Here is a 16,003-nt window from a genome sequence, read left to right as displayed (position 1 = left end):
ATTCTAGGAAATCTAATCTGTGGTGTTTCTGAGAAACCTCTCTCGAACTCTCACACTCGTCAACACCCACTCCAATACATTTTTCCACACAAAAACATGCAACAGTGCTTCTTTTTGGTGTGATTGTGTCATTTTTCCAGCTTTCAAAACCACAATAGCGATATTCATTTAATTTCTAACTGCTGAACTGATAAAGCTTGTATTCATGCAGATACACTCAAAACGATTTTGTGACTTGGCAATGGATAAGTCATGTCCTGAATGGCTTTTGTCTCAAGTACTAAAAGGTAGTGCAACAAACAAAAGGTGACAAATCAAATTAAAAACCATGTCATAACTATCTTCACAGAATACTGCAGTTTTAGAGGATGAAGCAGACAAAAACAGGGCTGCATTCTGAGAAAGGAGCACATTGCCAACTGTTTTGCTTGAGGCTGGATCTATTATGACCTGGTTTAGTGAAGCGACCAGTAGCACAGGAAGTACACTGTACTATAAAAAGTATGAATAAATACTGGAAGCTAAACCCTTGGAGTCAGTGAAAAAATTGAAACGAAGGTATTACAAGATGGTGATCTCTTACATACCTAAAAATCAACCATGAATTATTTACTGATATTAAAGATTGATACTTTTTTAATGGTCTTTACTGGATTATAGAAATATTCAGTGACAGACTTGTTTTATTAACAGTACAGTACAAGAAAGAAAACAGGGGTTAAATAATTATATCCCAGGAACTTTTCAATTTAAAAGAAATGAGGAAAATGACCTACTGACTGTCTGGAGTTTCAACTTTTATTTAGATGTTTTAGAACTTTTAAACGGATCTGCTTGGTTGACAACTTAATTATGTAGTCATGAATTGTGGTTATTTTGTCATAATTTACACAATCCATTAGATTTTATGGAGAACAATTAAAGAAAATCCTTAATATAAAGCATAGTTATTCTGAATTTCACCTTTTCTAACCCCCAAAATGAAGTCTTTGAAATCACTTTCTATGACATAAATCTGCGTTGTTACCGTTGACGTGTTAATGACACAGGGCTAAAACCAGGTTTATGAACAACTGTCATTGCACAAAACAGGAGTGTCCTTCATGTTTCGGTGACGCTCTTTGAACGCCTCAGACATGCTGCAGCAGAGTAACTGCTCAATCAATCTCAAGGTAAACACAACAAGAACGTTCAGGCAACGAACTGGTCAGGACTGAAAAAAGCCCTTTGAAGTCAATCGGCTCACTTAACAGAACATTTATCCTCCATCAGGGTGGTCACAGGCAGCGGGGGTGAGTCACACCCTGTCAGCTTCTTACATAATGATTAAGAATTCCTCCATTGTTGCAGAGTCATTGTAATGTATGTTCACTGTGTGCCCCGATAAGGACGGAGCTTTTCCTTTGACACAGTCACAGCTAAAGAATGTAAGTAGGTAGATGTGTAATATGTTCATATAATACTTCTAGTAATGCAGTGGTTGATAACATCAGCTCAAATTCAAACGCTTTGGGCATAAAGTGTTTAAAGAAAAAGAAAATTAATGGGAGAACTTACTTGTTCAAGCTTAAAGATGTGCTGGTTGAAATAGTGCTGGAGACGCTCGTTGGCGAAGTTGATGCAGAACTGTTCAAAGCTGTTGTTCTCATAATCCTCAAAACCAAAAATGTCCAGCACTCCAATAGACAAAATCTGAGTGAGAAAAACAAAAATATGATTAAAACTAGATGGTGAATCCCTCCCACCCCAGGAGGTCCAACAAGAAATGGTCTCAGGAGTAGACGTCTATCATTAATCCTTCTGAAATATATTTTTTTAACCCCACAACCTAGTGGAAGTGCAAACAATACTTAGTTATTCTTTGCATATCCAGGTTTCAGACCTAGAGCTCACTAGAGGAATCACATATCTCATCTCACATGGGAACACTTTTCAATATCCCATGACTGAAAAATATTGCCAGTAAGAGGGACATATCTCCTCAAAAAAACTAACCAGCACAATGCAAACTGTCATCATACACTGATCCAGAATTCCAATAAACAGAGTCGCCAAAACTGTAAAAGCTGGAAAGACGAGGATTGGAAATATGTGCTCTGGAAACAAAGACGAGTCAATCTAACCACCGCTAGAGTGACTGCTTTTAGCTTAGTGGTGAGAAATGCTTCACACAGGATGATCAGGCTTCAGATTCAAAAGAAGAACATATTTCCAAGAAAACTGCAACGTTTAACATTTAAAATACTAAAATACTAAAAGGAACAGTTTTTTTTTTTTTTTAATGTTTAACAAGTGTTATCATTTTGGTGGAGCCAGAATTGACAATTTACAAATATGTTCCATAGACAAAATAATGAATAGAGATAGACAGAAGGATGACTCCATAATTTTATGTTGGGGGTAAGAAAACTTTTACCAAAACAAAAAATAAAATAATGGAAATTTTCTGAAAATCAGGTGAATCAGTATTTCAAAACTTAGTCAAAATTAATGTTGAATATGTCACTCATAAAGGTACTGTAGTTTTTCAGAATTCCATGTTGAACTCCAGACTCTTGTTTGTACTTGTATTTTCAATGTTGACGCTGAAAACTATCAGGCAACAACAGACGTAAGCGGTGTGACGACATGTGACTGTAACAGTATGAACTGCGACTGTAACCGTCACTATGCCGTGTTGTCCCACCTTGGTGGTCTCCACCAAGTCCTTGAGGTTGAGCAGAGCGTGGTTGATCCTGAAGACGATCCAGTCAAACAAAGCGCTGTATAGAGACTTTGCCATGGAGTCTCTCACCGTACCAGCCTGCAGGGGGACGCAAACAAAATCTATTTCACATCGCTTCAAACAATTCACTAAGACGGAAGGTGTGTGAGATAGAAATGATGAAACACTGATGAGGAGAAACCATTTTAAAACATTACTAAGAAAAGTTGCAGCGTTGTGGATCAGGCCTCCTCGACTCATTGCAGAAACATGAACTTTCGAAGGAAAGCTAGGATTCCGTTTGTGGTGCATGATTTAATTCTCTGACAGTAACACAGAAATGTACCTACATAGTATGGACTAAAAAGGACTAAAACGCAAGCATTGGAACAGGAAATGGTTACCATACAAGTGCTACCCAACAGATTGGTGTAAATCTGGCAGGTTTTCACAGCCTTGTTTAAAGAAGCATCTTAGCGTAGTCTTAACATGTCCTGTGGTGAATCTTTGTACTTTGCACTGCAACACATCTTCATGTTAACAATCAACAACAATCTCAGTTGCTTAAAAGCTTTATTTTACGCAGTGTGTTCATAAGAGCTGCTGGACTATGACTTCAGTCGGAGACAGGCATGATTAAAGTGTTTGTTAACAGGCTGCTAGATGTCACTTCAAATTCACTGCACAGGAACGTCATCCATCTTTTCATAAGATATCAGCTGTAAACTCCCTAAAAGTCTGAACATTCCTTAACATTGGACATTTATTGGCAGTGAACCAGGTTCATTCATTACTGATGCTTGATAGACTCTGAGCAGCAGTGTGGCTTTGGAAAACTTTTGTGCAGAAGAGAAGATGTCTTCAGTCACATTACTTGGGATCTTATTCATAAACTTTACATAACCCAGGATGTAAAACCTGATCAAATTGTTGTTGGGAAACTTTCCTGTATGAGCTGGAAAGATTTAACCTCACTGTAGCAAAGGTGAGCTGAGCTCTTCAGAAACAACAAACCATGAAGTGACCCCCCAATTCAGAAGTCCTGTGTTTTCAAAGAAATAACCAGGATATTTTTAGAAACCTTAGACAAAGTATGCCTCCAGGTGTCAGGACACATATTATTTTAAACTCCATACACACCGAAGTGTAATGACTCCTATGACTGCCATTATTTAAAGGAAGCTGGATTTACAGTTTTGGAGGAAAACAGACCCAAAACCAAATAAAGAAAACTCATAACTGCAATGCTCAGTTTTGAGTTTTCAAAAATCTGATTTACTTTAACAAGCAGGGAGATTGTTGGGACTGTTAGAGAAATATTTACAAAGAGACCACACAGTGTGCTTCACCCCCTCCCCTTAAAAAAAAAAAAGCACTGTTCATGAAACGTCTCCTAATACCGAAATGGTAATTTGAGTGTTGTCATTGTGGAACACGCCACCGTCTTCTGTGAGAGCTTGTGATGAAATACTGCTGAAACAGTTTCCAGAGCAAATACTGGGAGCAACTTTACAGCAAAATGAGAAAAATATTTAATCCAATCAAAGATATTTAATCCGATCAACAGTGCGTCTAAAATAATAATCTCTGTAGAAAGAGGGGTCAGGGGGTACAGATAAACTGCAAAGTCTCACCTCGCCAAGTTTGTAAGGAACAATAAGCTTCTCTCCGACAGTCACTGTCTTCCGTGTGGTCAGAGCTTCAAACAGCATCTCTTCTTTGACCTGTTTGAAGAGGACAGAGAGAAAGGACAGGAGTCAATCCTCCATCATTAAACGCAACAAGCTGTACTCTGATTCAAGAATCCTGAGTCATCAGGGTTTGGATTTGACCAAAATCCATGTTTTTCTAATCATTTTAGTGTTTGTGTGCATGAAGACCACTGGAATACGTGCTCTGAAAAATCCACAGAGCAAAATTTACCATCATAAAAACTGCCTCACAAACATCCTGTTAGCACACAAGCAAAAGGGCATTTCAGCAAACACACAGCCGCTAAAACTGTCACGAGGTCAGTAAATATGACAACAAGCGCACCAACAAAGTGGCCAAAGATCTATGGTGATAAAATATCAAGAACAAAACTCTAAGATAACATTTAGCTGTCATTTATAACATGGACATTACGCCATGTTTGCATTTACTACTCCATATGTCGCAGAACTTTCCCAACAGCTTCATCAAAATTGACATAGTATTTCTTCACTTTTTATGGATGTCAAAAATAGACACATAGTCACGATAACAGACTAGTCATTATGACACGGACTAATGGAGTTACACAGAATACAAGCCATTGTTGGAATTTTACCTTCATTTTTAAGAATTAAATTTTTTCCAACAAATAAAAAGCTCTGTGTGCATGACAACATTCATCCACAACATATCTTATATTTCTGACTACATTTCATCATAAGTTGTGAGTGTAAGGAGTATTCTGTTTGCAAAAACATAAAAAAGGAACAGGCACGTCTTTTTGGATGGTGACACCATGAAGAATATGAGCATTGATTAACCCCCCCATTAAACAATGCAGTACCTCCAGGAGCTCCGAGACGACGGGCAGCACCTCGGGGTTACAGATGTCGATGGAGTCGTCCCTGTAGGTTTTCCTCTTGTAGCGGATGTTCCCAAGGTGAAGAATGGCTGACAGCAGGGAGAAGATCCTAAACAAAGGTTCAAGAGAACATTTAAGAGACAGGAGATGCAGCGGGACTCTCTACAGCTCCTGCAAATCTCAGTCTGGGATTATTTGTGCTTTTTTGCACAGATTTCAGGTCACGTTCATGTACTGGGATGAACACAAAAAAAGCAGAGACCAACAGGTGTGACAGACTCTTTCATGGGTCTTACATGTACATGACTACTATTTGTAGTTTTTCTTGGCACAACAAACCTGTCATTGGGAAGAATTACAGCAAATTCATTTTATATTACCCACACAACTTGCAGGAGTGTGTGTGTGACTCACTGTTTGCGAGTGGAAGGAAGAAACCCCACCATCTCCATTGCTAGCTGAAGCCTCTCAAAGTCATGCTTGAGGTCTTCTCCTTCCACAGTGAAGCAATCCTGTGACAAAAAGAAAGCAGCAGCAGCCACCTATTATCAGGCAAACAGGAGATGTTGCAACACACCGGCCTGACAAGTCACTTTGACTTACCAAACACTGACAGCACAAACAGTATCTATATGTCTTAATGCGCACAGTGTCCCACAAAGATGCTTAAAATAGTCTTAAGTTTACTTTGCAGCTGAAACAAAGAACAAGAGAGCAGCCAGAAGGAGACACAACCAGTGACTCATACTAAAATAAGCCATCATAAAGAAGAATGACTGTCAAGCAGAATGACCACACTCCAAATTGATGTGTTGAGAACAGCACCGTTGTGCAGGTTCTGCCCTTGTAGTGGAAACATTCACCAGGCATTCCCCTTTAAACCAGTCCACACAAATTTGGCAAAAAAACAAAAGAAGAGTTGCAAGATTTCCTGCAATCAAGTGATGAATGACAAGCAAGCACCAGCAGGGTGGAAACAACGATGAAGAGTGTAGACAGGCGCCAATACGAACAAATTCACCCAAGAAAGTGTACATTTTAGACCATGCGTCAGAATCACTCATCCCAGCTGAATCATTAATTTATTTTTCTGAAGAAAACATAGCTGCAATCTTTTCATAATGACCTTTTCAGATCAAAATATCGCAGCTCAATAAATGTAAAATCTGTTTGTAGTCTGGGTCTTAAATTTCAGTCGCTTGGAGAAGATCATACTCTCAAACAGACCAGAACCATTATAAAAGAAAACCACTGCAGTAAATTAATATAATTTCACAACCATGAGCACAAGAGGACAAGAGGAAGCTCTCCTCCCAGATGAGGATCACATCCTTCAATAGACGTTTTTTACTACATTCACCCTCCATAATCTGAGGTCTGCTCTTTGCTTTGCGGGGCGATTCCACTATGGCTGCCATAATTATCACATACCGAAGCCTTGGAAAGACAAACACTCCAAACATGAGACTAACACTTAAGTAGAGTGCCTCTTTTTCGCCTCCCTTGCCCTCTGCCTTCATGGTCAAAACACGCACTGACCTGTTATTGACTCTGGTGTTAAATGGCTGCAGCAGGGAAATCTGCACTTATTTTTTAAACAGTTGCTTGCTCTTTCTTAAACCACCTTGAAGGGAAAATTCTTGGTCTTTGTAGTAAAAGAATGTGTGGGAATTACTGAAGTTCATCGATTTAGAATCATACCATATTTGCTAATGTGTGAATGTTAAAATTAGAATCATAATACTGACCACTGCTCCTGGACAAATCACCATAAAGTCACTTTATAGTTACAGTATATTCTATTCAATAATGTAAGACTTACAGTAATACATTAAGGAGTAGTACCAGCATTTTCAAAATACAGTTAACTTAATGAGGTAGGAGGAACGCAAACACAAAACAGCAATTAAAATGCACTGTTACAGTTGTGTGTACATAAACAAGCAATTTTTGCCCACCACAAAACTAACAGGAACACAAATCAAAATGAGATCAAAGACTTTTCTGATCACTGAAGTTTAGTCACACCTTGTCAACTTCAGAGACGAGTGTGGTTTGATTCAGATCCAGTGATTGAGAGGTGAGGGTGTGTCTTCGGGCAAACGTCTTGTGGCAACTTGAAGGTATGAAACTCAGTCATTAACAACTGGCATGTGTGTGTGTGTGTGTGACTACACATATTCATACGCCAACACGTTTGATGGAGTTACTTTACTTCTGAGGCAGTTAAAATCTAATTCAACAGAGATGCAGGACAGGGGTAACGTGATGTTTTGTGTGCGTCTTGTGGCTGAAAGATTAGAGCAAATAGTAGAAGTTAGCAGTTAATTAAAAGATGATGAAAATGAAACCAGAAAGGTCTCCTTTCTTTTTTTGTGTGCTCTCTCAGTGGAAAGGTCTCATGAATATAATTCTTTAGTCACTGATTCACATTAAACGTACTGACTCTCTCTTTTGTGTCTCTTGGACATGGAATCTCTTGGAAACCTTTAATTGCTGCCAAATTATTTCTAAGCTTGATGTAAATATACTGTATATTCTTGTTAAAACTTCCCAAAATCATCTGGTAAATGTGATAGACATTACAATGCATTACACTTTCAGTGATCAGAAAAGTCATACAAGTTACAGACACACAGGCAGCTACAGTGGACAGGATATGACTAAGGATACCAAAATAACCTAAAGAAGCTGCACAACAGGGAAAAGCAAAAACACTCAACGGTAAAATAAAGAACCAACATCAAACCAGAAAATATCCCAAAATAAACAAAATGAGAAGAGGGTGAGGGACGGGTGTGAAACTGAGCAGGGAAAGTGTAGCGTGAGCGTTCAGGTGGACTTGCGACTTGGTGAGACACACGGACAGCAAAGACACAAATACTGACCGGTTCACTGTCACTGTAACTGTCCCAGTGCAACTGGTGGCTTGACTTCATCTGGAAATGTTAAGGTAGAGTTTACAGGAGGACGAGGTTTGGTTAGACAGCCTCATGTCACACACATTTATACACAACGGCGATGGAAAAGCATGCAGCTGAGAAACTCGGTTTTACAGCTCTGTTACAATCAGACAGCCAGATGAACTTCAAGTAGTCAGACATTGGCCACACATTCAACAACTGGAGGAAAAATTATTCAATCACCATTGTATATTAGATTTAATGGCAAATTATTGTTTTATCAGCTATAATAACAAAACCAATCCAGAACGATTTAAATACCTGAATACAACAGATGTCGCACGACACAAAGTTCTACTTTTACTGATTACAGCCATCTAAAAACAATTCTGCCCCTTTGATGACATGCAACTCCAAAAGGCCTTCCTTTCACTGCCCTGGGCTGCTGTAAACATATATCACACCAGCTCCTGTCAGTATTCCTGGGGAATCCAGGCCTATTCCTTAAACACTTACAGATCTGTAATGTTCCTAGAGTACCTGCAGAGTACCACCTTTAAGCCCTACTACATGGTTCAAGTCAGATGACTTTTATGGCCACTAGAATGATCCAGGACTGAAACAGGAGGATTTTGAGATATAGGGATTAATTTCCTAACTCTTCCTCACACATTATCTTCTAGAATTTCCGGATCCTTGACTGAATCCATCTTACCTTGAGCACACTGCAGGCTTACATTATTAACCAATCAGAGCAGAGGGTGTTTCTTTCTCTTCAGCCATGAGCCCACTGTTCTGGTGCTTTAGTCCAGCAGTGGTGATGATCTCAGGGCTTAAAGTGAATTTATGACTTAACAAAAAACATTTTGGCTTTGTCTAAGTGTATGTAGAAGGACACAATGGTTTAATCACATCTTACTAAAACATGTAAAACAACATTTTGTGTTGAATGAAAAAAGCAAAATCAATTTTATCACCATTTTTAAACTGTTTAACAGCTGATAGTTTATTTTGCCATTGAGCTACTATACAATGAAGCTTAAATCTGTTTCCTCTTGACTCAGGAAAGAGACACAACAAGAGAGAGAGAGAGAGAGAGAGAGAGAGAGAGAGAGAGAGAGAGAGAGAGAGAGAGAGAGAGAGAGAGAGAGAGGGAGACAGAGAGAGACAGAGCGAGGGAGACAGAGAGAGAGAGAGACAAACAACATGAACAAACAAAACCATAAGCACACATCATGATCAACACACTGTCATTAGAGTCAGCTAATGTTTTGTAAGAAGTGATTTTACATGATAAATTGATAATTTCATACAGCATTCTCTGAGTTTTTATGATATCCCCCATTAAAAAAATAATTTGCTCTCATTCATAAAATCAACTGACAGACATGTAAATGCTGCATTGGTTGATATAGCATTATACTGCATTGATTATGTGCAGGAGCACATAAAGTATTTTCGTTACACTCAACCTTCCTTCCTGTTTGTCTAGGTCTACCGAGGTTTTTATGTATGACTCAACTTCGGGGAAAAGTTAAAAAAAAATTAAATTAAATAAGGACTCATTCTTTACTGCACTGGCTAGACTTCAAATTTTTCTCTAAAGATTTTTGAAAATTCATTTTAATTATTAATTAAATTGAAACTTAATAAAGTCAACCTGAAAACATACGTATAGCCTTGATTAATGTTAAATGGTTCAATGTAAATCTATTGCTACTGGACAAATTAAAACCAAAATGCAACACGTGAGCCTCAGTGTGATCAAAGAATGAAGAGAAAGAACATGAAGAATAGAGAAATGGTGTTCTTATGTACGAATGAGTGTTGATGTGCACATCAGTGGCTGAGAGGAATGGAAGGAATTCCCTGCTTGCTTCTGCGTAGGCGAAGGGATTTTGGAAGAGGGAATGGGCCACTGGTTTTCTTGGTGAGACTGTCAAAGCCCAGAGGAAGAAATGCAACACGTTTGACACAATATCCACATTCCACATGCATAATGCGTGTGTGTGTGTGTGTGTGTGTGTGTGTGTGTGTGTGTGTGTGTGTGTGTGTGTGTGTGTGTGTGTGCGCGTGCGTGTGTGTAATGTGGCTTTGTGTCACAATTATAAAAAAACTGTTTTCACAGTGGGTAACTACAGAGGTACGTAACAGATTATATTTTGTCAATGTCTGTTTGTGTGTGTGCTTGACAGTGTTATATACGGGTATATGAGTGCATCATGTACATTATGTGTCATACGTAAATGAATACAACCTGAAAAACCACACACATCCGATGACACCCATAAAACACAAGCCCATACACACAGGAGAGGTTAAAATAAAGTTCTCTTTCTCTGAAAGGCCCCAAAATGTGGAATGTTTTTGCTTTGTGCCCCTTGCTGATTGAAAGGACATAGAGGTATTGTAACTGCTTTTTTTTGTTGTGATGGGAAGACCAGTAGATGACACAAGTTCAGACAAACAAACATAAGAAATAAAAAAACACACCGCACGAAATAAGTCGTCGGACGGGATATTGTGAGGCCCCACCTGACTGAGGTAATGGTATTCTTCGGGCTCTTTGAGGTGAAAGGTTTTCCTCTCTTCTTCACTTGCTCCTGCCAGCAGGTAGTAAAACACATGGTAGTTCCTAAAAAAAGACATTTCAACAACACTGTATGAAAAAAAAGACTGACTGTTAACCATTTGTTATTTACCTGCATGAGGAAAGACATTAAAGTGAGTGCATTGACATAAAACATAAAAACAAACCAGAGAGAAAAATCACCTACTTTATTTTTCTAAGGTTATCTAAAGAAATATCTGGGAGATCTGTCACCTGGAAATTCTATTAAAAAGGTGAAGACCTACTTGTCATGATCAACACATGTAACTGGTTTGGAAAGAGTTGTTTGTCAAAGCACTCTAGACAAAATGACCACCACCCAGAGCTGTTGAGGCATTATTGACCAGATCGATGTGTTACACTGATATCCTTGATCTTAAAAGCTAAACAGGCTGCACTACTACTACAAAACAGCCATGGCAGCGCGTGTATCTCAGTTGTATCTTTGAATGTGAACACATGCTTTTCTACTGAATGCATGAAGCTGCAGAGTGAAGGTTAGGGGTCAAAGGTGTGCAGCAGCTGTGCAACCAAGGCCCTCTGTGAATACACACACCCAGAAGCTTTTATTGGCCTGGAGTCAGCAATCTATCTCATTAAGAGGCGGCTAGCTCAGGGGGCCCACTGTGAGCCCCCCATGGCGGGGTTAACCCTCACCACACAGCTCATCCTGTCCAACACATTAGTGTCAGCCTCACTTAAAGCCTTGTTCACTTCATGAGCCCCACTTAACAAACTCAAGCAGGAGATTCACTCTTTAGTAGTAAGTGTAGTTTAAATGAATGATTCACAATGTGCAGACTGTAAGAACTAGTTGGATGACATACTTGTCTGCATTTGGAACAGTTCAAGTGCTGCTTGTGTTATTGTATAACAATGAATATCTGCACAAGAACAGTGTAGGAGTCTCAGAGGATTTGGCATTTAATGGTGAAAAGAGAAGGTCTCTAAATGAGCTCTCTAAAGAAAAGAAGGTCTCCAAAGAAGATGAAGTTGTTCAAGAAGAGAAGTTCTGTACAGGAAAAAGGGTTAGAGTTAAGTTAGAGATAAAGAGAAGAAAGAAGAAAAGGTCTCCAAACAGCAAAAAGTCTGTAGAAGAGGAAGTTGTTAAAGGAAATAAGGTTTCTGAAGAAAGTCTCTAAAATGAGAAAAGGTCTCTAAAGAGGAGATGTCTGTAAGGAAAAGGATGTCTTTAAGGCTTCTTCAAAAAGCACTCACCGTTCATTGTGCTCCTGATAAACCAGTCTTGACTTCTCCAGGAGATATTTCTCCACATATGCTCTAAAAAACAAGTACGATAAAGCGGTTAACTTTAATTCATGAACTTTCTCTGAAAACTAAAAAAGTTCCTTACCCTCTGACAGTGCCACTCTCCTGGTAGTTCACCTGAATGAATTTGCCAAAGCGACTGGAGTTGTTATTATGGGCCGTCTTTGCGTTGCCAAATGCCTTAAAGACAAAAAGATGCAATATGAACAAAACAAATACAGACAAGAAAAAGGAGTAGGTCACCGCATCAACGACATCAGGGCAGAGGTATCATCCACACTCCATAACGCACATTTGGCAAGAGCCAATGTGTGTTATGGTGCTAAGAGCACGTTACAGACACAGTCTAAACCAATCAGTGTGTTTGGAGCTGTTCAGACTGAGTCCATCTGTCCAAATGCGATATGAAACTACCTCCTGAAAATTGTTTCAATCTGTCTTGCAAAAATCTGATTTTATGTGGTATGTAACTGTTCAGATTACAAAGGAGCCATCCACTTAAATCTCGATGGGATAAAATTTGACTGTCAGTCTGAAAGCAGCCTTCATCCACTTGAGGAGTGGATCCTTTGTTTGTGGGCTAAATTCGCAGAGTACCAAACATCGTCTCGAAACACCATCAGCTTGGTAGACATGGAGAAAACTATCTGTGAAAGATACTAACATAGCTTCAAATTGCGTTAGTCCAAGACAGATTAATAATTGATATCAGTCAGAGAAAGACAAATTGTTAAAGTGAGAATGAAGGAGTAGGCTTGCTGGAAAAAATCTCATCAGTGAGTAATGGGATCCATGTGGCCATGTGCAACATGTGTAATGGTTGTGCTTTAAGAAGACGGGCCAATGCTTCCCCTCACAGCCCTGTTTACGTTGTATGGCTGCCTGGAGGGGAAGTTGTTTTTTGGCCTATGTAAACCCTGTAGTTATTTGTAGCTCGGCCACAAGTAAACAAATTCCTCACTGTATCACTGAGAGCTGCACTGAGGCCTGAGTCTGTGGAATGACAATATGGCCCTCCCTGGCCACTCCTTTCACTAGTACCACTTACAATCCATGATGCTAGGAGAAGGCTAATGCCAAGCTAGTGGTTAATATTAAAGAGGTTTAGGTTAATGCACAAATTTATTACCAAAACTTGGAATTGAAAGACTTCATTAATGCTTGAATGTTATTTTAAACTCAAAATCTATTGTCAAATTTGGTTCCAGGGTCAGCCATGATTGGATGTTTGTGATTCGGCAAATGCAACATAGAAGAAAAACATAGTTCTTTTCCAGTTGCAGCAACAAGTCAAGCTACTCAAGGCAAAGCGGTCAGCTGGATGCAAGTCAAAAACAGTCATCAGCTGATTCGCGGTTTGCAACTCATTTCACAAATGTATTGTTTAACATGCAAGATACACGGGGTAGGACTTTGCAAAAGTTCTACAACTTTATAAACAGCCTTACAAGTAAATCAGGATCAATGTTCAGCGTAAAGCAAGTGAAAATATGTCTCAAAAATTTCCCAAAAGCTTCATATAGTATTGGTGATCCTTGTTCCATTTTAAGTCTAAGGGCAAACACCATCATGCTATTAAGATGACTTTTGACATAACAGCCCAGAAGAATCTAGGACACTTAGTTCCATCTACTTCTGGCTGAGCTCGGCTGAAACTACTCCAATGAACTTCATTTATGACTCACCAGGCTAAACAAAACATTAAAATGGGCAGACACTGGGGAAAAATATATCCAACCCAACTGTCTGGACAAAGTAAGGCACACAAGGTCACACTGGAACTTAAAATGTGGTATCCTCAAAATCTGACTCAATATTCCCAGAGGAGCTGGTACTCTGTTCACGAGTCCAGTCTGTGAACTGGCTAACCTGTTCAGGAATTATGGGTCAGACAAAGCCCACCACCATCAGTCAATGTCACTAAGTAGTGAGAGCTTCCTGAATGGGAAGCCAATAAAATCCAAACATCGAGGCACATATAAAAACAACCTGTTCACAGACAGGGTGCGGAACTCAGGTCATACAAACCAGATAATATACCTTTCCCTGTTTTTTATTAAAATGCTTGACAATCAGCATTTAGTGTTGGGCCAGCAGGAAGCAGGATGTGGAATAACAAAAATCCTGGGAACGGATTTATGTCCAAACACCATTTATTCAACCACCTGGTCTGTGTAAAAGAGATACATGGCAAAGAGACATTTTTACAGACAACAGTTTGTATTCCTTCCAAATTTGGCAATCTGTATATCAACAGGAATTAATCCCTAATCTCTACAGAAGGTGTGAAATGTCAAGGGACTTTGATCGTTTCCTTTCTAGAAATAATGTATTTTTATCTTTAAGATATCCACCAATACCAGAAACATAACATAAATCTTCATAAAAAAGAAAAAAAAACCCTTAAATCTCCTTTATTTCACTTAAAGTGACACTAAATCTACCTGAATCACAAGTAGACAAAAGTAACAGACTGCAAATACTATTTCTCTGCACAGTTGCTTCTATCGCTTATTCTGGGAATTATCAGTCACTATCGTCAGCTTACATAGACAAGGCATGTCAAGATAAACAGAGAAGAGTGAAACACTAGAAAGAGATTTCTAAGAGTGGAAGAGTTTCTGTCGGTCTATGTTTTCCCTCCAAATGGACAGTCTTAAAATGACACCAGAGCTAAACTGTTTGTACAGACAGATTCAGATCACTGAAGTAACTCCAGCAGGTCCACAATATTATTCTTGGCTTTAGACTACAGACTGAGCCAAAGGCAGACCAATGACAGACTTGAGATGGTGCCAGTGTGTTCTGGGTGTAACGTGTCCGTCTACTGGCTCGGTCAAAGTCATTCAGACAAGCACAGACAGAGAGGATGCCACAATGCTGATGTGATGTTTTCTTAAGTACTCTGTCCATCCTCATTACAACAACTGCACAGACACTCTGCTATGGGTCAGCTTCTTGCCTCAAAATGTATTGATTCTGATTCTGATTTTGTTTCTCCCTAATCCTCATTGAGATACACTTAGGGCCATTTATGTTTGGACATAGACAGTATTTTCTTATTTTAGTTTTGGACAAGACGATGGATGGATAGGTGAATGGATAGATGGTTATGTATTGTACCACAATGAATTCTAAATGATACAAAAACAAGATGCAGGTGAAGTTCACATGTTCAGCTTTAATTCAGTGGGTGGAACAAAAACATGAAGTCTTGAACCCGTGAACATCACCAGACGCTGGGTGTTAGTGCTCCAGGCCTTTACTGTGGTGGTTTTCAGTTGTTGCTTGTTTCTGGGACCCTCTGTCTGATGATTCGTCCCTAACAGGAAAAATTTATTCTATATTGGATTGAGATCAGTTGACTGAGTTGGCCATTGAAGAACATTCCACATCTTTACTTGAATAAAGTCTTGGGTTGCTTTAGCAAAGCTTAACCAACTTGAATGCAATTTGCTGGATTTGAGCCAATACTCTGAGCACCTCAGAATCCATCTGGCTGCTTCTGTGCTGTGTCACATCATCAATAAATACAAGCGACACAGTGCAACTGGCAGCCATGCATGCCCAAGCATGGATGTGGTATGCTTTAGATAATGAGCTGTACCACACCTTCTCCATTCTTTTTTCTTGCCTTCTTTCTGGTAGAGGTTGCTCTTGTTTTCATTTGTCCAAAAAACCTTCTTCCAGAACTGTCCTGGCTGTTTTAGGAGCTTTCACCAAAGTTTAATCTAGTCTTTCTATTCCTGAGGCTCATCAGTGGCTTGCACCGTGCACTCAACCCTCTGTATTTACTCTCATGCTGTCTTCTCTTTATGGTAGACTTAGACAAGGATACACCGTCCTCCTGGAGAGTGCTTTTAACTTGGATGATTGTGAGAGTTTCTTTTTCTGTTTTTACAGATAATTCACAGATAATCTAAAAATCCTATAGGTTGACATTGTGGAGAATATTTTGT

At 39.2% G+C, this 16,003-nt stretch overlaps 1 protein-coding gene across 11 annotated transcripts in view; it reads right to left on the bottom strand.

Annotated features, from left to right (window-relative positions):
• The window catches only part of myo9aa (myosin IXAa), a 107,948-nt gene that overhangs the window by 36,500 nt on the left and 55,445 nt on the right, over positions 1-16,003 (bottom strand). For 10 of the 11 annotated variants that reach the window (XM_068332966.1, XM_068332208.1, XM_068334543.1 and 7 more), the window contains exons 3-11: positions 12,130-12,224; positions 11,994-12,056; positions 10,700-10,799; positions 8,150-8,200; positions 5,676-5,773; positions 5,244-5,370; positions 4,339-4,428; positions 2,687-2,803; positions 1,558-1,692 (exon numbers count right to left, since the gene is read on the bottom strand). In XM_068332966.1, the coding sequence (XP_068189067.1) occupies positions 1,558-1,692; positions 2,687-2,803; positions 4,339-4,428; positions 5,244-5,370; positions 5,676-5,773; positions 8,150-8,200; positions 10,700-10,799; positions 11,994-12,056; positions 12,130-12,224 (876 nt within the window). The remainder of the gene's footprint in view (positions 1-1,557; positions 1,693-2,686; positions 2,804-4,338; positions 4,429-5,243; positions 5,371-5,675; positions 5,774-8,149; positions 8,201-10,699; positions 10,800-11,993; positions 12,057-12,129; positions 12,225-16,003) is intronic. The other variant, XM_068336138.1, reaches the window with a different exon arrangement.

This window comes from Antennarius striatus, chromosome 1, assembly GCF_040054535.1.
Source record: "Antennarius striatus isolate MH-2024 chromosome 1, ASM4005453v1, whole genome shotgun sequence".
Classification (NCBI taxonomy): Eukaryota; Metazoa; Chordata; class Actinopteri; order Lophiiformes; family Antennariidae; genus Antennarius; species Antennarius striatus.
Note: the sequence above shows the minus strand (reverse complement) of the source record. Positions and strands in the feature narration are given on the sequence as shown.